Source organism: Rhinoraja longicauda, chromosome 3 (genome assembly GCF_053455715.1).
Source record: "Rhinoraja longicauda isolate Sanriku21f chromosome 3, sRhiLon1.1, whole genome shotgun sequence".
Lineage (NCBI taxonomy): Eukaryota > Metazoa > Chordata > Chondrichthyes > Rajiformes > Arhynchobatidae > Rhinoraja > Rhinoraja longicauda.
In genome coordinates this window covers 96383787-96410774 of record NC_135955.1, presented here as the reverse complement: position 1 = coordinate 96410774, position 26988 = coordinate 96383787, and the positions used below count along the sequence as shown (strand labels likewise).

At 49.2% G+C, this 26988-nt stretch overlaps 1 protein-coding gene across 7 annotated transcripts in view; it reads left to right on the top strand.

Annotated features, from left to right (window-relative positions):
• Positions 1 to 26988, top strand: part of LOC144592200 (sorbin and SH3 domain-containing protein 2-like) — a 369491-nt gene that overhangs the window by 210732 nt on the left and 131771 nt on the right. For all 7 annotated transcript variants that reach the window (XM_078396703.1, XM_078396699.1, XM_078396698.1 and 4 more), the window contains 2 exons: positions 22429 to 22455; positions 24815 to 24957. In XM_078396703.1, the coding sequence (XP_078252829.1) occupies positions 22429 to 22455; positions 24815 to 24957 (170 nt within the window). The remainder of the gene's footprint in view (positions 1 to 22428; positions 22456 to 24814; positions 24958 to 26988) is intronic.

Genomic DNA, 26988 nt, shown 5'->3' with positions numbered 1-26988 from the left:
TGAAACGTCACCTATCCATGTTCTCCACAGATGCTGCCTGACCCGCTGAGGTATTCCAGCATTCTGTGAAACGTCACCTATCCATGTTCTCCAGAGATGCTGCCTGACCCGCTGAGTTACTCCAGCACTCTATGAAACGTCACCTATCCATGTTCTCCAGAGATGCTGCCTGACCCGCTGAGTTACTCCAGCACTCTATGAAACGTCACCTATCCATGTTCTCCAGAGATGCTGCCTGACCCGCTGAGTTACTCCAGCACTCTATGAAACGTCACCTATCCATGTTCTCCAGAGATGCTGCCTGGCCCGCTGAGTTACTCCAGCACTTTGCGTGCTTTAGCATAAACTTTTCTCTTTATTTAGTTTACAAATAGAGGGCGGAAACAGGTTCTTCAGCCCACCGAGTCCTCGCCAACCAGCGATCCTCGTACAATAACACTATCCTACACGCACTAAGGACAATTTTACATTTATACCAAACCAATTAACATACAAACCTGCACGCCTTTGGAGTGTGGGAGGAAACTGGAGATCCTATAGAAAGCCCACGCAGGTCACGTGGAGAACGTACAAACTCCGTACAGACGGCACCCGTAGTCAGGATGGAACCCGGGTCTCTGGCGCTGCAAGGCAGTGACTCTACCGCTGCCCCACCCCGTGCGGCCACCTAATTTTCAAATTATACTCGCTGAGCTTCCATTAATATGGATTGATGTTTAAGACTGCACATGAACTGTGATGGAGTTAGCATCCAGATTATCATTACCACCCTCGTCATTGCTTTTGTAGAGCAAAAATGCACTTGCGTGGGCGGTCAATTGGCCGTGGTAAATTAGTGTTGATGTTCGTGGGCAGAAGGGGCATTGGAGGAGTTGGAGGACAGGTCTGGCGGCAGATTACAGATAAATAAGTCAGGAATGAGACTGAAGGGAAATGGCGTTGGCTCAGCGGGGTGAATGAGCTACCAAATTGTGAGGGGGGAGAAAAAAGTGATAAAAATGTTCCCAATGTTGGGGGAGTCCAGAACCAGGGGCCACACAGTCCAAGAATAAAGGGGAGGCCATTTGAAACTGAGAAGAAACTATTTCACCCAGAGAGTTGTGAATTTGTGGAATTCTCTGCCACAGAGGGCAGTGTAGGCCAAATCACTGGATGAATTTAAAAGAGAGTTAGATAGAGCTCTAGGGGCTAGCGGAATCAAGGGATATGGGGAGGAGGCAGGCACGGGGAGGGGGAGGGGATGGAGAGGGAAAGCAGGGACTATCTGAAGTTAGAGAAGTCAATGTTCATACCGCTGGGGTGCAAACTACCTTCGATGCAAACCAGCATCTACAGTTTTCTTTCCTACGCATGGTCACCTATCCACGCTGTGCCGAGAACCTACCTGACCCGCTGAGTTACTCCAGCCTTTCCAAGGTTTCTTTACTGTGCAGTGTAGAGCACGGAAATGCTAGGAAATATAGGGGATTGCTGTTAGTCTGTCATTGCTATTCAGGTGTCAGAGAGTGATAGACCATAAAAGTAGTCCCATCAGCTCAACTTGCCCAGGCTATGAAGGCAGTGGAGGCCAATTCTCTGGAGAATTCTTGAGAGAGTTAGATAGATCTCTTAAGGATAGCGGAGTCAGCGGGTATGGGGAGAAGGCAGTAACGGGGTAGTGATTGTGGATGATCAGCCATGATCACATTGAATGGCGGTGCTGGCTCGAAGGGCCGAATGGCCTCCTCCTGCACCTATTGCCTATTGTCTATTGTCTAAGTCCTCTAGTCTTTGATACCATTTTCACTGTGGGGAAGACCGCTCTGACGGTCTACACTACCCATGCTCCTCGTGAATTTATATTACTTCTGTCAAGTTTCTACACAGTCTCCAAACACTAAAACATTTAGAGTATTGTGAGCAATTTTCGGCATCTATATCTGAGGAAGGATGTGCTGGCTCTGGACAGGGTCCAGAAGAGGTTTACGAGAATGATCCCAGGAATGAGTGGGTTAACACACGATGAGCGTTTGTCAGCACTGGGCCTGTACTCGCTGGAGTTTAGAAGGTTGAGGGGGACCTCATTGAAACGTACAGAATCATGACAGGCTTGGATAGAGTGGATGTGGAGAGGATGTTTCCACTAGTGGGAGAGTCTGGGACCAGAGGTCACAGCCTCAGAATTAAAGGACGTTCTTTTAGGAAGAAAATGAGGAGGGATTTCTTTAGTCAGAGGGCGGTGAATCTGTGGAATTCATTACCACAGATGGCTGTGGAGGATGTCAATGGATATTCTAAAGCCGGAGATAGATACATTCTTGTTTAGTATGTGTGTCAGGGTTTATGGGGAGAAGGCAGGAGAATGGGGTTAGGAGGGAGAGAGATAGATCAGTCACGCTTGAATGGCGGAATAGACTTGATGGGCCGAATGGCCCTAGTGAGACCGCACCTGGAGTACTGTGTGCAGTTTTGGTCTCCAAATTTGAGGAAGGACATTCTTGCTATTGAGGGCGTGCAGCGTAGGTTCACTAGGTTAATTCCCGGAATGGGGGGACTGTCATATGTTGAAAGACTGGAGCGACTAGGCTTGTATACACTGGAATTTAGAAGGATGAGAGGGGATCTTATCGAAACGTATAAAATTATTAAGGGGTTGGACACGTTAGAGGCAGGAAACATGTTCCCAATGTTGGGGGAGTCCAGAACAAGGGGCCACAGTTTAAGAATAAGGGGTAGGCCATTTAGAACTGAGATGAGGAAAAACTTTTTCAGTCAGAAAGTTGTGAATCTGTGGAATTCTCTGCCTCAGAAGGCAGTGGAGGCCAATTCTCTGAATGCATTCAAGAGAGAGCTAGATAGAGCTCTTAAGGATAGCGGAGTCAGGGGGTATGGGGAGAAGGCAGGAACGGGGTACTGATTGAGAATGATCAGCCATGATCACATTGAATGGCGGTGCTGGCTCAAAGGGCCGAATGGCCTCTCCCTGCACCTAGTATCGATTGTCTATTGTCTATTGTGCTCCAATCACTTCTGAACATATGAATCCAAGTCTGTCCAACCTCTCGCTGTAAGTTGGATAGACTTGGATTCATACGTTTAGAAATGATTGGAGCAGAATCAGGCCATTCAATCGTGACTGACCCCCCCCCCCCTCCCCCCCCCCTCCCCCCCCCCCCCCGACTTGTGGCATCATTCTGGTAAACCTCTTCTGCACTCTCTCCAAAGCCTCCACTTCCTTCCTGTAATGGGTTGATCAGAACTGCTCGCAATGCTCCAATAAAACTTCAGTTGAGTTTAGTTTAGAGATAGAGCAAGGAAAAAAGCCTTTCGGCCCACCGGGTCGTCACTGACCGCCGATCCCCGCGCTCTACACCACACACACACCAGGGACAATTTACGGATTTATATATAAACGACAAATCTGCACCTGTTTGGAGGGAATAGTCCAAAGCCGCACAGGTTTAGTAGGTTAATTGGCACTGGTTAAATTGGCCCTGGTGTGCAGTGTACGAGGTGATCGCTGGTTGGTACTGACTCGGTGGGACAAAGGGCCTATTTCCATGCTATATCTCTAAAGTCTAAAGCTTTATCCATCAGTTCCCCTCCCTCCCCTGATTCTCCCAACACACTTAACGCTAGGAGCAATTTAGAACACAAGGAGGGACTCGGCTTGGGGGGGAGGAGGGGGGGGGGGGCGGTCACAGAGAACAAAGAGGGATAATTGGGGACTACATTGAACACTTGTAACTTTGTCAGCGCCCTTTAGGTGGCGACTCTTTGCATGCTTTGTGTAACAAAGAATCTGACTATGACACGTCACATGCGATAATAAAGTATTAATCTATGAAAATCAACTGGGGGCCAATTAATCTCCCAACCTAGACGTCTTTAGTATGCAGGGCCACCCAGAGGAAGTCCACTGTGTTTTGGTGTTTTGGAGGCCAATTCTCTGAATGCATTCAAGAGAGAGCTAGATAGAGCTCTTAAGGATAGCGGAGTCAGGGGGTGTGGGGAGAAGGCAGGAACGGGGTACTGATTGAGAATGATCAGCCATGATCACATTGAATGGCGGTGCTGGCTCGAAGGGACGAATGGCCTCCTCCTGCACCTATTGCCTATTGTCTATTGTCTATTGTTTAGTTTAGAGATACAGCGCGGAAACAGGCCCTTTCGGCCCACCGAGTCCGCGCCGCCCAGCGATCCCCGCACATTAACACCATCCTACAAACCTGTACGTCTTTGGAGTGTGGGAGGAAACCGAAGATCTCGGAGAAAACCCACGCAGGTCACGGGGAGAACGTACAAACTCCGTACAGACGGCACCCGTAGTCGGGATCGAACCCGGGTTTCCGGCGCTGCATTCGCTGTAAGGCAGCAACTCTACCGCTGCGCCACCGTGACTGCACTTACAAAATGATCCATTTCGTGATTTGACTTTGGGGACCAAGGTTCTAGGCGGCAACGGTACAGTTGTTGCCTCACAGCGCCAGAGACACGGTCTCGATCCCGACCACGGCCGCCGTCTGTACGGAGTTTGTACGTTCTCCCCGTGACCTGCGTGGGTTTTCTCCAGGTGCTCCGGTTTCCTCCCACACTCCAAAGACGTACAGGTTTGTAGGTTAATTAGCTTTGGTAAAATTGTAAATTCTCCCTCGTGTAGGTAGGACAGTGTGAATGTGCGGGGATCGCCGGTCGGCACGGACTCGGTGGGCCGAAGGGCCTGTTTCCACACTGTGTCTCTAAACTAAATTTGATCTATGAATTTATTATCAGCAGCTCCTTCCTTCTCCTTCTGCCGTTATCTTGAAGCTGAAGGAGTGACGTTCTGGTTTAATTTCCTTTCTCTTGTCCTCGGCTTACACCCATCTGCCTGATCAGCATCTATCCTGAGTGTGTGCGTGCAGGCATGGCGAGGAGGGATGGTGCCAAATACCTGCGCTTTGCAGACTTATTTTCCACCCCATTTACCAGCCCCATGAACAGTGCAGGCAGGTGCTCAAGTTCAATTAAGCTGCTTATCGCAGTGCGTGCAGATTCAGCGCCGATCTCCTAATGTCCTTCATCTCCGGGTTCAGAGGATGTGGAGAGGGGGGAGAAAAAAGTGATAAAAATGTTCCCAATGTTGGGGGAGTCCAGAACCAGGGGCCACAGTCCAAGAATAAAGGGGAGGCCATTTGAAACTGAGGTGAGAAGAGACTATTTCACCCAGAGAGTTGTGAATTTGTGGAATTCTCTGCCACAGAGGGCAGTGGAGGCCAAATCACTGGATGAATTTAAAAGAGAGTTAGATAGAGCTCTAGGGGCTAGCGGAATCAAGGGATATGGGGAGAAGGCAGGCATGGGGAGGGGGAGGGGATAGAGAGGGAAAGCAGGGACTATCTGAAGTTAGAGAAGTCAATGTTCATACCGCTGGGGTGCAAACTACCTTCGATGCAAACCAGCATCTACAGTTTTCGTTCCTACGCATGGTCACCTATCCACGCTGTGCCGAGAGGCTGCCTGACCCGCTGAGTTACTCCAGCCTTTCCAATGTTTCTTTACTGTGCAGTGTAGAGCACGGAAATGCTAGGAAATGTAGGGGATTGCTGTTAGTCTGTCGTTGCTATTCAGGTGTCAGAGAGTGATAGACCATAAAAGTAGTCCCATCAGCTCAACTTGCCCAGGCTATGAAGGCAGTGGAGGCCAATTCTCAGGATGCTTTCGAGAGAGTGTTAGATAGACCTCTTAAGTATAGCGGAGTCAGGGGGTATGGGGAGAAGGCAGGAACGGGGAGCGATCTCGGTGAGCCGAAAGGGCCTATTTCCATGCTATATTTCTAAAGTCTAAAGATTTATCCATCAGTTCCCCTCCCTCCCCTGATTCTCCCAACACACGTAACACTAGGAGCAATTTAGAACACAAGGAGGGACTCGGCTTGGGGGTCACAGAGAACAAAGAGGGATAATTGGGGACTACATTGAACACTTGTAACTTTGTCAGCGCCCTTTAGGTGGCGACTCTTTGCATGCTTTGTGTAACAAAGAATCTGACTATGACACGTCACATGTTATAGTAAAGTATCAATCTATGAAAATCAACTGGGGCCCAATTAATCTCCCAACCTAGACGTCTTTAGGAGGCAGGGCCACCCAGAGGAAGTCCACTGTGTTTAGTTTAGTTTAGAGATACAGCGCGGAAACAGGCCCTTTCGGCCCACCGGGTCCGCGCCGCCCAGCGGTCCCCGCACATTAACACCATCCTACACCCACTAGGGACAATTTTTACGTTTACCAAGCCAATTAACCTACAAACCTGTACGTCTTTGGAGCGTGGGATAAAACCGAAGATCTCGGAGATAAACCCATGCAGGTCACGGGAAGAACGTACAAACTCCGTACAGACGGCGCCCGTGGTCGGGATCGAACCCGGGTCTCCGGCGCTGCATTCGCTGTAAGGCAGCAACTCTACCGCTGTGCCACCGTGACTGCACTTACAAAATGATCCATTTCGTGATTTGACTTCGGGGACCAAGGTTCTTGGCGGCAACGGTACAGTCGCTGCTTCACAGCACCAGAGACACGGTCTCGATCCCGACCACGGCCGCCGTCTGTACGGAGTTTGTACGTTCTCCCCGTGACCTGGGTGGTTTTTATTTCCAGGTGCTCCGGTTTCCTCCCACACTCCAAAGACGTACAGGTTTGTAGGTTAATTGGCTTGGTAAAATTGTAAATGGTCCTTAGTGTGGGTAGGACAGTGTGAATGTGCAGGGATCGCCGGTCGGCACGGACTCGGTGGGCCGAAGGGCCTGTTTCCGCGCTGTGTCTCTAAACTAAATTTAATCTATGAATTTATTATCAGCAGCTCCTTCCTTCTCCTTCTGCCGTTATCTTGAAGCTGAAGGGGTGACGTTCTGGTTTAATTTCCTTTCTCGCGTCCTCGGCTTACACCCATCTGCCTGATCAGCATCTACCCTGAGTGTGTGCGTGCAGGCATGGCGAGGAGGGATGGTGCCAAATACCTGCGCTTTGCAGACTTATTTTCCACCCCATTTACCAGCCCCATGAACAGTGCAGGCAGGTGCTCGAGTTCAATTAAGCTGCTTATCGCAGTGCGTGCAGATTCAGCGCCGATCTCCTAATATCCTTCATCTCCGGGTTCAGAGGATGTGGAGAGGATGTTTTCACTGGTGGGAGAGTCTAGGAAGAGAGGCCGCAGCCTCAGAATAAAAGGACGATCTACAAGCACATATTACGATCGGCACGGCGGTAGATTTGCTGCCTCACAGCGAATGCAGCGCCGGAGACCCGGGTTCCATCCCGACTACGGGCGCCGTCTGCACTCCAAAGACGTGCAGGTTTGTAGGTTAATTGGCTTGATAAATCTAAAAATTGTCCCTAGTGGGTGTAGGATAGTATTAATGTACAGGGATCGTTGGTCGGCGCGGACCCGGTTGGCCGAAGGGCCTGTTCCCGCGCTGTATCTCTAAACTAAACTAAACTAAAAAATCGCTCCATACTTTTACATCTCCCCTGCTCCATGCTCGATTGTAATCATGCATTGTCTTTCTGCTGACTGCTTAGCACGCAACAAAAGCTTTTCACTGTACCTCGGTACACGTGACAATAAACTAAACTGAAATCTACTAACCTAAAAGGATGTACCTTTTGGAAGGATATGAGGAGGAATTTCTTCAGTCAGAGGGTGGTGAGTCTTAGTTTTTAGTTGAGCGTGGAAACAGGCCCTTCGGCCCATCAAGTCTGCGCCGACTTGATTGTAAAATGTCCCTAGTGTGCGTAGGATAGTGTTAGTGTACGAGGATCGCACACTAACACTATCCTACACATACTGGGCACATTTTACAATTAAACCAAGCCAATTAACCTACAAACTTGAACATCTTTGGAGTGTGGGAGGAAACCGGATCACCCGGAAAAAAACACACGCAGGTCACGGGGAGAACGTACAAACTCTGTACAGACAGCACCCGCAGTCAAGATCGAACCCGGGTCTCCAGCGCTGTATGGCAGCAACTCTACTGCTGCTCCACTGTGCTGCCTTGGAATTCATTGCCACAGACGGCTGCGGAGGCCAAGTCAATGGATATTTTTAAAACAGAGATTTCCAGATTCTTGGTCAGTACGGGTGTTATAGGGTTATGGGGAGAAGGCAGGAGAATGGGGTTGAGAGGGGAAGATAGATCAGCCATGATTGAATGGTGGAGTAGACCTAGGGTTGTCAACTATCTCACTCCCAAATAAGCGACAAGGCGCCCCCTGTGACCTCACCCAGCCAGTGGCCACGTGTTCCCGCTCTACCAATGGCGGCCACCCGGGCCGGGAAGTGGGTTGCTATGCAACCTCCGTTAGGCAGCGCCCGGGCCTCCGGACCTACACTGTCTGGACCTACACTGTCCGGGCCTACAGCGTCTGGACCTACAGCGTCCGGGCCTACAGCGTCCGGGCCTACAGCGTCCGGGCCTACAGAGTCTGGACCTACAGCATCCAGACCTACAGCATCCAGACCTACAGCGTCCGGACCTACAGCGTCCGGACCTACAGGGTCCGGGCCTACAGCGTCCGGACCTACAGCGTCCGGGCCTACAGCGTCCGGACTGACAGCGTCAGGTCCTACAGCGTCCGGGCCTACAGCGTCCGGGCCTACAGCGTCCGGACCTACAGCGTCCGGGCCTACAGCATCCAGGCCTACAGCGCCCCCTGGGCCTAATATGGGAGTAGGGCGGTCCCGTACGGGACAAACCAATTTAGCCCAAAATACGGGATGTCCCGGCTAATACGGGACAGTTGGCAACCCTAAGTAGACCTGATCGGCTGTAAGGCCTAATTCTGCTCCCGTCAGATGAACTTATGAACTCTGCATGGGTAAAAGCATGGCAGAGATCTGAGAAATCCTCAGGTCAGGAATGGCCCTTCTGCTTTGTGCTGCAGTCCCTGTTCCAAAGTCAGCAAAGGCTTTTAAATAGAAGGTAGTATGGTGCAATCTTTATGAGAAAGTAACAATCATGAAGAATTGCCTCACTAAATTTAGTTTAGTTTAGAGATACAGGGTGGAAACAGGACTTTCGGCCCATCAGGTCCGCACCGACCACGATCACCCCATACACTCGTTCTACCCTACGCACACAGGGGACAATTTACAATTTACCAAAGCCAAATAACCTAAAACCTGCATGTCTTTGGAGTGTAGGAGGAAACCGGAGCACCCGGAAAAAACCCACGCTGGTCACGGGGAGAACGTGCAAACTCCGCACAGGCAGCACCCGTAGTCAGGATGGAACCCGGGTCTCTGGCGCTGTGAGGCAGCAACTCTACTGCTGCGCCACCGTGCCGCCCCCTAATTTTCTATTTATATTCACTTATATGGATTGACATTAAAACCTGCATATAGACTATGATGAAGTTCACAAGGTCATAAGGTCATGTGATTAACTCAAGCTTGAAAGGGTTCAGAAAAGATTTACGAGGATGTTGCCAGGACTAGAGGGTGTGAGCTATGGGGAGAGGTTGAGTAGGCTGGGTCTCTATTCCATGGAGCGCAGGAGGATGAGGGGAGATCTTACAGAGGTGTACAAAATCATGTGAGGAATAGATCGGGTAGATGCACAGAGTCTTTTACCCAGAGTAGGGGAATCGAGGACCAGAGGACATAGGTTCAAGGTGAAGGGGAAAAGATTTAATAGGAATTTGAGGGGTAACTTTTTCCACACAGAGGGTGGTGGGTGTATGGAACAAGCTGCCAGTGGAGGTAGTTGAGGCTGGGACTATCCCATTGTTTAAGAAACAGTTGGACAGGTATATGGATAGGACAGGTTTGGAGGGATATGGACCAAGCGCAGGCAAGTGGGACTAGGGTAGCTGGGACATTGTTGTCCGGTGTGGGTGAGTTGGGCCGAAGGGCCTGTTTCCACACTGTATCAATCTATGACTCTATCTATGATAGGAACAGAATTAGGCCTTTCGACCCATCAAGTCTACTCCGCCATTCAATCATGGCTGATCTATCTCTCTCTCCTAACCCCATTCTCCTGCCTTCTCCCCATAACCCCTGACACTCGTACTAATCATGAATTTATCTATCTCTGCCTAAAAAATATCCATTGACTTGGCCTCCATTTTATCATTACCACCCCTCTTATTGCTTTATAGAACAAAATGCAACTGAGTGGATGGTTAATTGGCTGTGGTAAATTAGTGTTGATGTTCGTGGGCGGATTACAGAGAAATAAGTCAGGAATGAGACTGAAGGGAGATGGCGTTGGCTCAGTGGGATGAATGAGACTGAAGGGAGATGGCGTTGGCTCAGTGGGATGAAGGAGCTACAAAGTTGTGAGGGGGGAGAAAATAGTGATAAATTTGCAAATATGAGAACTGTGCCCAAAATTGATTAGTACGGGTGTCATAGGGTTATGGGGAGAAGGCAGGGGAATGAGGTTGAGAGGGGAAGATGTTCCCAATGTTGGGGGAGTCCAGAACCAGGGGCCACAGTCTAAGAATAAAGGGGTGGCCATTTAAAACTGAGGTGAGAAGGAACTTTTTCACCCAGAGAGTTGTGAATTTGTGGAATTCTCTGCCACAGAGGGCAGTGGAGGCCAAATCACTGGATGAATTTAAAAGAGAGTTAGATAGAGCTCTAGGGGCTAGTGGAATCAAGGGATATGGGGAGAAGGCAGGCACGGGTTATTGATTGGGGACGATCAGCCGTGATCACAATGAATGGCGGTGCTGGCTCGAAGGGCCGGATAGAAACATAGAAACATAGAAAATAGGTGCAGGAGGAGGCCATTCGGCCCTTCGAGCCAGCACCGCCATTCATTGTGATCATGGCTGATCGTCCCCAATCAATAACCCGTGCCTGCCTTCTCCCCATATCGCTTGATTCCACTAGCCCCTAGAGCTCTATCTAACTCTCTCTTAAATCCATCCAGTGATTTGGCCTCCACTGCCCTCTGTGGCAGAGGATGGCCTCCTCCTGCACCTATTTTCTATCTTTCTATGTTTCTATGTAAATCTTGTACCATTTATCCTTTGTGCACTGTGAACTGCGTGATTGTAGTCACGTATAGTCTTTTCTCTAATTCACGCAAGCAAATGCTTCCCACCTGACACGTGACAATAATAAACGAAACTTAGCTAAACTAGAGAAGGCGGGCAGCACAGTAGCAGATCCTGCTACATATTTTCACACTAGTTTAGTTTAGTTTAGAGACACAGAGCGGAAACGGGTCCTTCGGCCCACCGAGCCCGCGCCGACCAGCGATCCCCGCACACTAACACTATCCCACACACACTAGGGACAATTTACAATTTTACCAGAGCCAATTAACCTTCAAACCTGACGGTCTTTGGAGTGTGGGAGGAAACCGGAGCACCCGGAGAAAACCCACGCAGGTCACGGGGAGAGCGTACAAACTCAGACAGACAGACAGCAGCCGTAGTCAGGATCGAACCCGGGTCTCGGGCGCTGTGAGGCAGCAACTCTAACGCTGCGCCACCGTGACGCCCCTTGTACACGTATAACTCGGTACACGTAGGGTTGCCAACTGTCCCGTATTAGCCGGGACATCCCGTGTTTTGGGCTAAATTGGTTTGTCCTGTACGGGACCGCCCTTGTCCCGTATTAGGCCCGGGGGGGGGGGCGCTGTAGGCCCCGACACTGTAGGTCCCGACACTGTAGGCCCGGACACTGTAGGCCCCGACAGTTTGGGTCCCGCCACTCTAGGTTTCCGACATTTTAACTCCGGATAGTCTAGGTCCGGAGGCCCGGGCGCCCCCTAACAGAGGGTGCCTAGCAACCCGCCTCCAGGCCCGGGCGGTCGCCATTGGTGGAGCGGGAGCACGTGGCCGCTGGCTGGGTGAGGTCACATGGGGCGCGGGGCGGTGACGTCACCTTGTCCCGTATTTTGGGATTGAGATAGTTGGCACCTCTACGGTACACGTGACAATAAACTAAACTAACGAAACTAACTACTGCCGGTTCTGTGCACGAACGCAGCGGCAGCGTTCACGCAAACTGTCCGGCGGTGTGTGAGCGCCTCTCTCTCCGCTGGTGAACGACAGTCGACACAGGAACATCCCAACAAAGTGCGTGCAAAGAGAAACCCAAAACTGTTCATTGTGCTATTCAATTAAGCTTCACTTTGTGACATTGACACCAATACGATTCATCTTCCTTTGTCCATAGCAAATGATCGCATGTCATAAGTTCATAGGAGCAGAATTAGGCCTATCAGCCTATAAAGTCATAAGATCACAAGTAATAGGAGCAGAATTAGGCCATTCGGCCCATCAAGTCTACTCCGTCATTCAATCATGGCTGATCTATCTCTCCCTCCTAACCCCAGTCTCCTGCCTTCGCCCCATAACCCCTGACACCCGCACTAATCAAGAATCTATCTATCTCTGCCTTCAAAATATCCATTGACAATAGACAATAGACAATAGGTGCAGGAGGAGGCCATTCGGCCCTTCGAGCCAGCACCGCCATTCAATGTAATCATGGCTGATCATTCTCAATCAATACCCCGTTCCTGCCTTCTCCCCATACCCCCTGACTCCGCTATCCTTAAGAGCTCTATATAGCTCCGCTATCCTTAAGAGCTGTATCTAGCTGACTTGGCCACCACAGCCTTCTGTGGCAATAAATTCCACAGATTCTCCACCCTCTGACTAAAGAAATTCCTCCTCATCTCCTTTCCAAAGGAACATCCTTTAGTCCCGAGGCTGTGACCTCTAGTCCTAGACTCTCCCACTAGTGGAAACATCCTCTCCACACCCACTATAACCGCCAGGCCTACTCCGCCATTCAATCATGGCTGATCTATCTTTCCCTCCTAACCCCGTTCTCCTGCCTTCTCCCCTCTCAATATCCCCAAGGTACATCTCTGCCGTAGACTAGCGCAGTGATTTGGTGCAAGCTTTTGATTGATGAAGCTGTTATTGGGAGTGATCCGGAACGGAAATAGGCCCTTCAGCCCAACTTGCGCATACCGACAAACATGTCCCAGCTACACTAGTCCCACCTGGCTGTGCTTGCCCCATATCCATCTAAACCTGTCCTATCCATGTACCTGTCCAAATGCTATATAAACTCTGTGATAGTCCCTGCCTCAACTACCTCCTCCGGCAGCTCGTTCCATACCCCTACCATCCTTTGTGTAAAATTGTTGCCTCTCAGGTTCCTATTAACTTTTTCCCACGTCATCTTAAACTTATTTCTTCTTGTTATTCATTCCCCTGCTCTGGGTAAAAGATTCTGTGCATTCAACCTATCTATTCCTCTCATGATCATATACCAGGGGTCACAGCTTAAGGATAAGGGGGAAGTCTTATAGGACCGAGATGAGAAAACATTTCTTCACACAGAGAGTGGTGAGTCTGTGGAATTCTCTGCCACAGAGAATTCCACAGACTCACCACTCTCTGTGTGAAGTAATGTTTTCTCATCTCGGCCCTATAAGAGGCCAGTTCATTGGCTATATTTAAGAGGGAGTTAGATGTGGCCCTTTTGGCTAAAGGGATCAGGGGGTATGGAGAGAAGGCAGGTACGGGATACTGAGCTGGATGATCAGCCATGATCATATTGAATGGCGGTGCAGGCTCGAAGGGCCGAATGGCCTACTCCTGCACCTATTTTCTATTTTTCTATGTTTCTATACACCTCTAGATGATAACACCTCATCCTCCTGCGCTCCAAGGAATAGAGTCCCAGCCTGCTCAGCCTCTCCCTATAGCTCAGACCCTCTAGTCCTGGCAACATCCTCATAAATATACCTCGGTCCCTCAAGTCCTGTTAACGTCCTTGTTTAGTTTGGTTTAGTGATACAGCACTGGTCCGCGCCGACCAGCGATCCCCGCACACTAACACTATCCTACACACACGAGGGACAATTTTTACATTTACCAAACCAATTAACCTACAAACCTGCACGTGTTTGGAGTGTGGGAGAAAACCCACGCAGGTCGCGGGGAGAACGTACAGACGGCGCCCGTAGTCGGGATGGAACCCGGGTCTCTGGCACTGCGTTCGCTGTAAGGCAGCAACTCTACCGCTGCGCCACCAATACGAGTGTTGCCCGTGTTGTTGGCAAGTTTCGCAATTGAAGTTTTCACTCTCAATACATATTTTATTAGCATGTTACTGAGGGCTCTGGGAGGTCTGGTCGTTTCAAACTGCTGCTGAAAATGATTTGTGATCACGCATGGAACTCATTTTGTCCTAAATAATAAATAACTGTTCTGTGGTCATTCTCTGGAGGTGGCTAGGCATGAACTGGAATAGAAACCTGCTTTTGAAAAAGGTCATCGTACAGCATGTAACAAACAGTAAATTTACTTTGCTTAAGAAACACTTTTTCACTTCATTGTTTTAACATCAAAATGAAATAAAGCTCGTGACGTATGCATCAGCAATCTTGTTGGAATATAGAATAGGATTTCAGAATGCCTTTCAAGAAGTTGGACTTTTAAGCAATTTGATTTTTTTTTCCTTGATAATTGAACCATTTTATATGAAAGCTGTTCACCACAGCTCAGTACACATGACAATAAACAAAACTGAAACGGAGGTAGACACAAAATGCTCGATTAACTCAGCGGGTCAGGCAGCATCTCGGGAGACAGAAGGAATGGGTGACGTTTCGGGTCACGACCGTTGTCTCGACCCCAAAACGTCACCCATTCCTTCTCTCCCGAGAGTCTGAAGAAGGGTCTCGACCCGAAACGTCACCCATTCCTTCTCAATAGACAATAGGTGCAGGAGGAGGCCATTCGGCCCTTCGAGCCAGCACCACCATTCAATATGATCATGGCTGATCATTCTCAATCAGTACCCCGTTCCTGCCTTCTCCCCATACCCCCTGACTCCGCTATCCTTAAGAGCTCTATCTAGCTCTCTCTTGAATGCATTCAGAGAATTGGCCTCCACTGCCTTCTGAGGCAGATAATTCCACAGATTCACAACTCTCTGACTGAAAAGGTTTTTCCTCATCTCCGTTCTAAATGGCCTACCCCTTATTCTTAAACTGTGGCCCCTGGTTCTGGACTCCCCCAACATTGGGAACATGTTTCCTGCCTCTAACGTGTCCAACCCCTTAATAATCTTATACGTTTCGATAAGATCCCCTCTCATCCTTCTAAATTCCAGTGTATACAAGCCTAGTCGCTCCAGTCTTTCAACATACGACAGTCCCGCCATTCCGGGAATTAACCTAGTAAACCTACGCTGCACGCCCTCAATAGCAAGAATATCCTTCCTCAAATTTGGAGACCAAAACTGCACACAGTACTCCAGGTGCGGTCTCACTAGGGCCCTGTACAACTGCAGAAGGACCTCTTTGCTCCTATACTCAACGCTTCTTGTTATGAAGTCCCGATGAGGTTGTGATCGGCCACGTCACCCGGCCTAGGCACCACATTTTCGGGGGGACTTCCATGTGGGTGGGAGGGGGGCGGGGATTTCAAGAGGTTACGGGGAGAAGGAAGGAGAATGGGGTTAGGAGGGAGAGACAGATCAGCCATGATTGAATGGTGGAGTAGACTTGATGGGCCGAATGGCCTAATTCTACTCCTATTCCTTATGACCTTAAGCGTGATCTCGTAGTTTTGTCTGGACCAAAGAAGGTGCCAGGCCGCCAGTTGCCAGGAAAATGGTGGTGGACCTGTACAAGTACAAAGTATTGTTGAATATGTCATAGAACCTGGAGCTATGGTCAAAAGTGATAGGTGATAGGCCACTCGGCCCATCAAGTCTACTCTGCCGTTCAATCATGGCTGATCTGTCTCTCCCTCCTAATCCCATTCTCCAGCCTTCTCCCCATAACCCCTGACACCCGCATTAATCAAGAATCTACCTATCACTGCTTTAAAAATATCCACAGACTTGGCCTCCACAGCCTTCTGTGGCAAAGAGTTCCACAGATTCACCACCCTCTGACTAAAGAAATTCCTCCTCATCTCCTTCCTAAATGAACATCCTTCAATTCTGAGGCTGTGACCTCTGGTCCTCGACTCTCCCACTAGTGGAAACATCCTCTCCACATCCACTCTATCCAGGCCTTTCACTGTTCGGTAAGTTTCAACGAGATTCCCCCCTCATCCTTCTAAACTCCAGTGAGTACAGGCCCAGGTCCGTTCTAAATGGCCTACCCCTTATTCTTAAACTGTGGCCCCTGGTTCTGGACTCCCCCAACATTGGGAACATGTTTCCTGCCTCTAACGTGTCCAACCCCTTAATAATCTTATACGTTTCGATAAGATCCCCTCTCATCCTTCTAAATTCCAGTGTATACAAGCCTAGTCGCTCCAGTCTTTCAACATATGACAGTCCCAGAGATGCTGCCTGACCCTCTGAGTTACTCCAGCATTTTGTGTCTACCTTCGATTTAAACCAGCATCTGCAGTTTTTTTTCCTGTAAAACTGAAACGGAATCTAAACTGAACTTCACACACACACACAAAACGTCTTTACCTCTGAAATAAGACCCGGACTATCTTTAGTATAAGAAAATAACTGCAGATGCTGGTACAAATCGATTTATTCACAAAATGCTGGAGGAACTCAGCAGGTCAGGCAGCATCTCGGGAGAGAAGGAATGGGTGACGTTTCGGGTCGAGACCCTTCTTCAGACTGATGTCAGGGGACGGGACAAAGGAAGGATATAGGTGGAGACAGGAAGATAGAGGGAGATCGGGGAAGGAGGAGGGGAAGAGAGGGACAGAGGAACTATCTTTACTCGGACTTTACTGGACTTTATCTCGCACCAAACGTTATTTCCCTTACCCTGTGTCTGTACACGGAGAACAGCTTCATTGTGATCATGTATTGTCTTTCCGCTGACTGGATAACGCGCAACAAAACAAGCTTTTTAACTGTACCTCGATGCACGTGACAATAAATTAAGCTGAACTAAACTGGAACATAGAACATGCAGCACAGACAATAGACAATAGACAATAGACAATAGGTGCAGGAGTAGGCCATTCAGCCCTTCGAGCCAGCACCGCCATTCAATGCGATCATGGCTGATCACTCTCAATCAGTACCCCGTTCCTGCCTTCTCCCCATACCCCCTCACTCCGCTATCCTTAAGAGCTCTATCCAGCTCTCTCTTGAAAGCATTCAACGAACTGGCCTCCACTGCCTTCTGAGGCAGAGAATTCCACACCTTCACCACTCTCTGACTGAAAAAGTTCTTCCTCATCTCCGTTCTAAATGGCCTACCCCTTATTCTTAAACTGTGGCCCCTTGTTCTGGACTCCCCCAACATTGGGAACATGTTTCCTGCCTCTAATGTGTCCAATCCCCTAATTATCTTATATGTTTCAATAAGATCCCCCCTCATCCTTCTAAATTCCAGTGTATACAAGCCCAATCGCTCCAGCCTTTCAACATACGACAGTCCCACCATTCCGGGAATTAACCTAGTGAACCTACGCTGCACGCCCTCCATAGCAAGAATATCCTTCCTCAAATTTGGAGACCAAAACTGCACACAGTACTCCAGGTGCGGTCTCACCAGGGCCCGGTACAACTGTAGAAGGACCTCTTTGCTCCTATACTCAACTCCTCTTGTTACGAAGGCCAACATTCCATTGGCTTTCTTCACTGCCTGCTGTACCTGCATGCTTCCTTTCATTGACTGATGCACTTGGACACCCAGATCTCGTTGAACTCCCCCTCCTCCGAACTTGACACCATTCAGATAATAATCTGCCTTTCTATTCTTACTTCCAAAGTGAATAACCTCACACTTATCTACATTAAACTGCATCTGCCATGTATCCGCCCACTCACACAACCTGTCCAAGTCACCCTGCAGCCTTATTGCATCTTCCTCACAATTCACACTACCCCCCAGCTTAGTATCATCTGCAAATTTGCTAATGGTACTTTTAATCCCTTCGTCTAAGTCATTAATGTATATCGTAAATAGCTGGGGTCCCAGCACCGAACCTTGCGGTACCCCACTGGTCACTGCCTCCCATTCCGAAAGGGACCCATTTATCCCCACTCTTTGCTTTCTGTCTGTCAACCAATTTTCGATCCATGTCAGTACCCTACCCCCAATACCATGTGCCCTAATTTTGCCCACTAATCTCCTGTGTGGGACCTTGTCGAAGGCTTTCTGAAAGTCGAGGTACACCACATCCACTGACTCTCAGGAGCAGGAGTAGGCCATTCAGCCCTTCTAGCCAGCACCGCCATTCAATGCGATCATGGCTGATCACTCTCAATCAGTACCCCGTTCCTGCCTTCTCCCCATACCCCCTCACTCCGCTATCCTTAAGAGCTCTATCCAGCTCTCTCTTGAAAGCATCCAACGAACTGGCCTCCACTGCCTTCTGAGGCAGAGAATTCCACATCTTCACCACTCTCTGACTGAAAAAGTTATTGCTCATCTCCGTTCTAAATGGCCTACCCCTTATTCTTAAACTGTGGCCCCTTGTTCTGGACTCCCCCATCATTGGGAACATGTTTCCTGCCTCTAATGTGTCCAATCCCCTAATTATCTTATATGTTTCAATAAGATCCCCCCTCATCCCCCCTCATCCTTCTAAATTCCAGTGTATACAAGCCCAATCGCTCCAGCCTTTCAACATACGACAGTCCCGCCATTCCGGGAATTAACCTAGTGAACCTACGCTGCACGCCCTCCATAGCAAGACACAAGCTCTTCAGCACAAAATGTCTGTGCCAAACATGATGCCAAGACCAACTAAAGGGAGAGGTTGAGCAGGCTGGGTCTCTATTCCATGGAGCACAGGAGGATGAGGGGAGATCTTACAAAGGTGTACAAAATCGTGAGAGGAATAGATCGGGTAGATGCACAGAATCTCTTGCCCAGAGTAGGGGAATCGAGGACCAGAGGACACAGGTTCAAGGTGAAGGGGAAAAGATTTAATAGGAATCCGAGGGGTAACCTTTTCACACAGAGGGTGGTGGGTGTATGGAACGAGCTGCCGGAGGAGGTAGTTGAGGCTGGGACTATCCCATCGTTTAAGCAACATTTGGACAGGTTTATGGATAGGACAGGTTTGGAGGGTTATGGACCAAGCGCAGGCAGGTGGGACTAGGGTAGCTGGGACATTGTTGGCAGGTGTGGGCGAGTTGGGCTGAAGGGCCTGTTTCCACACTGTTTCAATCTATGACTCTATCTATGATAGGAACAGAATTAGGCCATTCGACCCATCAAGTCTACTCCGCCATTGAATCATGGCTGATCTATCTCTCTCTCCTAACCCCATTCTCCTGCCTTCTCCCCATAACCCCTGACACTCGTACTAATCATGAATATATCTATCTCTGCCTAAAAAATATCCATTGACTTGGCCTCCATTTTATCATTACCACCCCTATTATTGCTTTATAGAACAAAATGCAACTGAGTGGATGGTTAATTGGCTGTGGTAAATTAGTGTTGATGTTCGTGTAGGATTACAGAGAAATAAGTCAGGAATGAGACTGAAGGGAAATGGCGTTGGCTCAGTGGGATGAATGAGACTGAAGGGAGATGGCGTTGGCTCAGTGGGATGAAGGAGCTACAAAGTTGTGAGGGGGGAGAAAATAGTGATAAATATGCAAATATGAGAACTGTGCCCAAAATTAACATCATCACACAGTCTCTTGCCCAGAGTAGGGGATATCGAGGACCAGAGGACATAGGTTTAAGGTGAGAGGAGAAAGATTTAATAGGGATCTGAGAGGTAAATTTTTCACACAAAGGGTGGTTGGTGTGTGGAACAAGCTGCCGGAGGAGGTAGTCGAGGCAGGTACTATTAGAACATTTAAGAATCCAGGTACATGGATAGGACAGGTTTAGAGCGATATGGACCAAACGCAGGCAGGTGGGACTTGTGTAGATGGGACATGTTGGCTGGTGTGGGCAAGTTGGGCCGAAGGGCCTTTATCACCTTGTGTTACTCCGTTACCTCATTGGAGATCTTTGAACTATCTTTAATTGGACTTTCTCGGACTATATCATTATATCTTACACTAAATGCAGGAAAAATGTTTCCAATGTTGAAGAGGAGGTAGTTGAGGCTGGGACTATCCCGAAATTTAAAACATTTAGACAGGTATGTGGATAGGCCAGGTTTGGAGGGATATGAACCAAGCGCAGGCAGGTGGGACTAGTGTAGATGGGACATGGTGGCCGGTGTGGGCGAGTTGGGCCGAAGGGCATGTTTCCACACTGTTTCAATCTAAGACTCTATGACGTGACAATAAATTAAACTGAACTAAACTAGAACATAGAACATACGCACAGAAATGAGCTCTTCAGCACAAGATTACTGTGCCGAACATGATGCCAAAACCAACTGTTATCTACCAGCGCATAATCCATATCCCTCCATTCCATGCATATCCATGTGTCTAACTGAAAGCCTCTTAAATGCCTCTAATGTATTTGCCTCCACCACCACCCCTGCAAGCACATTCTTGGCACTCACCCACTTTGGTGTGAAAAAGTAATTGCCCCCGCACGTCTCATTTAAACTTTGCCCCTCACACCTTAAATCTGTGCCCTCTAACATTTGATTTGATAATGGTTAATATTATTGTGCCTATATATATATATATATATATATTACACAAAATCCAGGCGTGACATGTTTTATTCACTTAGAGTTCAGTTTCAGTTTAGTTCATTGTCACGTGTACCGGGGTACAGTGAAAGGCTTTCGTTGCGTGCTAACTAGTCAGCGGAAAGACGATACATGATTGCCATCGAGCCATTTACAGCGTACAGATACGTGATAAGGGAATAACGTTTAATGCAAGGTAAAGCCAGCAAAGTCCGATCAAAGATAGTCCGAGGGTCACCAATGAGGTTTAGTAGTAGTTCAGTAATTCACTCTGCCAAGGTAATCGTGGCAATAATAAACAAAACTAAAATATTGTTTGCTAGTTATGTAGTTTAGTTTAGAGATACAGTGCAGAAACGGGCCCTTTCTGGCCCACCGGGTCCGCGCCGACCAGCGATCCCCGCACACTAACACTAACCTACACACACTAGGGACAATTTTTACATTTGCCCAGCCAATTAACCTACAAACCTGCACGTCTTTGGAGTGTGGGAGGAAACCGACGATCTCGGAGAAAACCCACGCAGGTCACGGGGAGAACGTACAAATTCCGTACAGACGGCGCCTGCAGTCAGGATCAAACCCGGGTCTCCGGCGCTGCATTCGCTGTAAGGCAGCAACTCTACCGCTGCGCCACCGTGCTGCCCTTGGCATTGTACTGGATGCATCACAGTTTGGTTTGGGAATAGCTCCATCCAATCCAGACCATCACACAAACCAACCTCCCTTCCATTGACTCCATCTACACCTCGTGCTGCCTCGGCAAGGCCAGCAGCATAATCAAGGACCAGTCTCACCCTGGCCACTCCCTCTTCTCCCCTCTCCCATCAGGCAAATGGTGTAGAAGTGTGAAAATGCACACCTCCAGATTCAGGGACAGTTTCTTCCCAGCTGTTATCAAGCAACTGAACCATCCCACCACAACCAGAGAGCAGTCCTGAGCTACCATCTACCCCATTGGAGACCCTTGGACTATCCTTGATCGGACTTTGCTGGCTTTATCTTGCACTAAACGTTATTCCCTTATCACGCATCTGTCCACTGTAAATAGCTCGATTGTAATCATGTATTGTCTTTCTACTGACTGGTTAGCACTAAACAAGAAGCTTTTAGATTTTAGATTGTCTAGATTTAGACATACAGATACAGATTTAGAGATAACCAAAGATACTAGAGGAGCAAGATAGACCACTCGACCCTAAAAACCGTAGTATGTCGTGGCGCCATTTTAGTAAGCAGAAACTTGCAGAAACATTTTAAAAGAAAAATAACAAAAATCTGTGAATTGTTAGATGAGATATATTCTGCATTTTTATTGTATCATCGCACATACTGTTCCCCCGAAACACTGATTACACTGCGAGAAATAGGCCGCGGGATTTTCTCTGCCCGGCGGGAGCTTCAATGTCGGGAGCCCCGACCGCCCCGACGGGGCAAGTTCAACAGCCTGACCGCGGAAAAAAAACGGCAGGGGAAGAGAGAAGACATTCTGGCCTTCCACAACAGTGAGGAGGTGACTGGAGGAGACTCACTGTGATGGAAGTTTCTTTTGTTTGGTGTTGGTTTATGATTGTATGTGTTATTACATTTTTACTGATTATTCTTATTGGTCTTATTGTTGAACTGCGGGTAATTTTTCATTTCACTGCACATTTATGTGTATGTGACAAATAAATTGACTATTGACCATTGAGAGGCAGAGCGAACGGCGGGTTTTGCCTACTAAAATGGCAGACGTTGGGCTCCTTTGCCTTCTACACTTCCGTTTAGGCGATTTCAATATAGTGGTCCATCCTGCTCCTCTAGTATCTTTGCTTTTAACTGTACCTCTGTGCACGTGACAATAAACCTGGTTCATTCTTCCTTTCAGGTCATGACGCAGAGGTGGCAGATTCAGGTACAGATTTCTCTTGTGTAGACGAGGGTGCGGAGGGGGGGAGGGGGAGGCAATATTGGGGAGGGGAGGGAAGGGGGGGAGGGGGAAGAGCTTGAATGTATGAGCTGCCCATGAATCGTTTTGTCGGCTGAATCAGTGAAACATTGACAGATGTAGGCTGGGAAACGGGGCCCATGCGGCCTACCGAGTCAACACCGACCATCGTTCACCCCCGATCACACTAGTTTGAAGTTCACCCAATTTCTTGACATCCGCTCCCAACACACCAGGGCCAATTTACAGGGGGCCAATCAACTTGCAAACCCGCACATCTTTGGGGTATGGAAGGCGACCCACGCGGTCGCGGGGAGAACGCGCAAACTCCACACAGACAGCAGCCGAGGCCGAGGATCAAACCCGGATCTCTTGGCACGGCACGGCAGCAGCTCTACCCGCTGCGCCACCGTTCCGCCTTCGCCTGTAGCTGAGGAAACACCGGGGAAGTTAGGGCGGCACGGTGGCGCTGTGGGTAGAGCTGATGCCTGACAGCGCCAGAGACCCGGGTTCGATCCCGACTACATGTTCCCAATGTTGGGGGAGTCCAGAACCAGGGGCCACAGTTTAAGAATAAGGGGTAGGCCATTTAGAACTGAGATGAGGAAAAACTTTTTCAGTCAGAGAGTTGTGAATCTGTGGAATTCTCTGCCTCAGAAGGCAGTGGAGGCCAGTTCTCTGAATGCATTCAAGAGAGAGCTAGATAGAGCTCTTAAGGATAGCGGAGTCAGGGGGTATGGGGAGAAGGCAGGAACGGGATACTGATTGAGAATGATCAGCCATGATCACATTGCATGGCGGTGCTGGCTCGAAGGGCCGAATGGCCTCCTCCTGCACCTATTGTCTATTGTCTATTGTCTACGGATGCTGTCTGTACGGAGTTTGCACGTTCTCCCCGTGACCCGCGTGGGTTTTCTCCGGGTGCTCCGGTTTCCTCTCACACTCCAAAGACGTGCAGGTTTGTAGGTTAATTGGCTTGGTGTAAATGCAAATTGTCCCAAGAACGTGTAGGATAGTGCTAGTGTACGGGGAGATCGCTGGTCACCACAGAGATAGTTGTTCAGGACTCCTCTCCAGTTGTTGCTAGGATGGTTCAGTTGCCTGGTAACAGCTGGGAAGAAACTGATTGACAGATTCTTGATTAGTGCGGGTGTCAAGGGTTATGGGGAGAAGGCCGGAGAATGGGGTTGAGAGGGAGAGATAGATCGGCCATGATTGAATGGCAGAGTGGACTCAGTGGGCTGAAGGGCCTTTTTCCATGCTGTACCTCCAAAGTCTATTTAAAACTGAGGTGAGAATAAACTTTTTCACCCAGAGAGTTGTGAATTTGTGGAATTCTTTGCCACAGAGGGCAGTGGAGGCCAATTCACTGGATGGATTTAAAAGAGAGAGACAATAGACAATAGACAATAGGTGCAGGAGTAGGCCATTTGGCCCTTCGAGCTGGCACCGCCATTCAATGTGATCATGGCTGATCATTCTCAATCAGTACCCCGTTCCTGCCTTCTCCCCATACCCCCTGACTCCGCTATCCTTAAGAGCTCTATCTAGCTCTCTCTCGAATGCATTCAGAGAATTGGCCTCCACTGCCTTCTGAGGCAGAGAATTCCACAGATTCACAACTCTCTGACTGAAAAAGTTTTTCCTCATCTCAGTTCTAAATGGCCTACCCCTTATTCTTAAACTGTGGCCCCTGGTTCTGGACTCCCCCAACATTGGGAACATGTTTCCTGCCTCTATGGTGTCCAACGCCTTAATAATCTTATACGTTTCGATAAGATCTCCTCTCATCCTTCTAAAGATAGAGCTCTAGTGGCTGGTTAGATAAAGCTCTAGTTAGATAGAGCTCTAGTGGCTGGTTAGATAAAGCTCTAGTTAGATAGAGCTCTAGTGGCTGGTTAGATAAAGCTCTAGTTAGATAGAGCTCTAGTGGCTGGTTAGATAAAGCTCTAGTTAGATAGAGCTCTCGGGGCTAGGGGAATCAAGGGATATTTAAGAATAAGGGGTAGGCAATTTAGAACGGAGATGAGGAAAACCTTTTTCGGTCAGAGAGTTGTAAATCTGTGGAATTCTGTGCCTCAGAAGGCAGTGGAGGCCAATTCTCTGAATGCATTCAAGAGAGAGCTAGATAGAGCTCTTAAGGATGGCGGAGTCACGGGGTATGGGGAGAAGGCAGGAACGGGGTACTGATTGAGAATGATCAGCCATGATCACAATGAATGGCGGTGCTGGCTCGAAGGGCCAAATGGCCTCCTCCTGCACCTGCTTTCCATGTTTCCATGTTTCTAAACGTTACCTGTTTTGACCGCAGTGTTATCTTTGGCAGATGTGTGGAGATCGTACAGTATTAATGACGGTTTCAGGGGCACGGTGAACGGTGAGACGTACAGCTCGTCGCTGGCCGCAAAGGGGTTCCGCAGCGTCAGGCCCAATCTTTCGTTCCCCGAGAGGAAGACCCCCCCGCACCAGGTGAGTGAGGCTCGCCTCGCGAGGGTCCCATAACGCTCACTGTCAGTGAGAGGGGAATCCTCACTGACTCCTCAGAATGGTGGACCCAGCCCAGACCATCACGCAAACATAGAAACATAGAAAATAGGTGCAGGAGTAGGCCATTCGGCCCTTCGAGCCTGCACCACCATTCAATATGATCATGGCTGATCATCCAACTCAGTATCCCGTACTTGCCTTCTCTCCATACCCCCTGATCCCTTTAGCCACAAGGGCCACATCTAACTCCTTCTTAAATATAGCCAATGAACTGGCCTCAACTACCTTCTGTGGCAGAGAATTCCACAGATTCACCACTCTCTGTGTGAAAAAAAACTTTCTCATCTCGGTCCTAAAAGACTTCCCCCTTATCCTTAAACTGTGACCCCTTGTTCTGGACTTCCCCAACGTCGGGAACAATCTTCCTGCATCTAGCCTGTCCAACCCCTTAAGAATTTTGTAAGTTTCTGTAAGACCCCCCCTCAATCTTCTAAATTCCAGCGAGTACAAGCTGCCTTCCATCGGCTCCCTCATTGGGGACCCTCGGACTATCCTTGATCGGACTTTGCTGGCTTTACCTCACACTAAACGTTCTTCCCTTTATCATCTATCTGCACACTGTAAATGGCTGGATTCTAATCACGTATTGTCTTTCAGCTGACTGGTTAGCACGCAACAAAAACTTCTCACACATGACAATAAACTAAACTCATACTGAAATTGACTCCAGCTCCCTGTGCTGCCTGTACGGAGTTTGTACGTTCTCCCCGTGACCTGCGTGGGTTTTCTCCGGGATCTTCAGTTTCCCTCCCACACTCCAAAGACGTACAGGTTTGTAGGTTAATTGGCTTGGTGTGAATGTCGATTGTCCCCAGTGTGTGTACACGGGGACTGCTGGTCGGTGCAGGCTTGATGGGCCGAATGGACCTGTTTCTGTGCTGTATCTCTAAACTAATCTAAACAGCCTAATCAAGGACCAGCCTCACCCTGTTCACTCCCTCTTCTCCCCTCTCCCATCGGGCAAGGGGTTTAAAAGTGTGAAAACGCACACTCCAGATTCAGGGGCAGTTTCATGTCATACGTTCAAGGAGCAGAATTAGGCCATTCGGCCCATCAAGTCTACTCCGCCATTCAATCATGGCTGAGTAGAATAAGGGGTAGGCCATTTGGAACGGAGACGAGGAAAAACTTTTTCAGTCAGAGTTGTGAATCTGTAGAATTCTCTGCCTCAGAAGGCAGTGGAGGTCAATTCTCTGAATGCATTCAAGAGAGAGCTAGATAGAGCTCTTAAGAATACAGAATACAGAGCTTTATTTGTCATTCGGTACCGAGGTACCGAACGAAATTACATTGCGGTCACATACACAACAAAAAAAAAAGAACACAAGACACACGACCCCAACACAAACGTCCATCACAGTGACTCCAAACACCCCCTCACTGTGATGGAGGCAACAAAACTTCCACTCTCTTCCCCATAACCACGGACAGACAGCTCGTCCCCGACCGACCCGCACAGTCCCCGCAAGGGGATGGAAGTCCCCGCGGCCGAGCCGCACCGGGCGCTGAAAAGTCCCGCGGCCGAGCCGTGCGCTGCTAAGTCCCGCGGCCGAGCCGCACCGGGCGATGTTAGGTCCCGCGGCCGAGCCGCACCAGCGGTGTAAAGTCCAGCGGCCGAGCCGCGCCGGGCGATTGAAGGCCCCGCGGCCGAGCCGTACCGTGCGCTGAACCGTCCCGCGGCCGCACCGGGCGATGTTAGGTTCCGCGGCCGAGCCGCCCCAGCGATGTAAAGTCCCGCGGCCTAGCCGCACCGGGCGATGTTAGGTCCCGCGGCCGAGCCGCACCAGCGGTGTAAAGTCCAGCGGCCGAGCCGCACCGGGCGATGGAAGGCCCCACGGGCGATGGAAGGCCCGCGGCCGAGCCGTACCCCGCGCCGTGAGGAAGAGACCTAAAAAGGAAAGGTTTCCCCCACCACCCCCCACACCACCACCCCCCACACATACACAGCCAAAA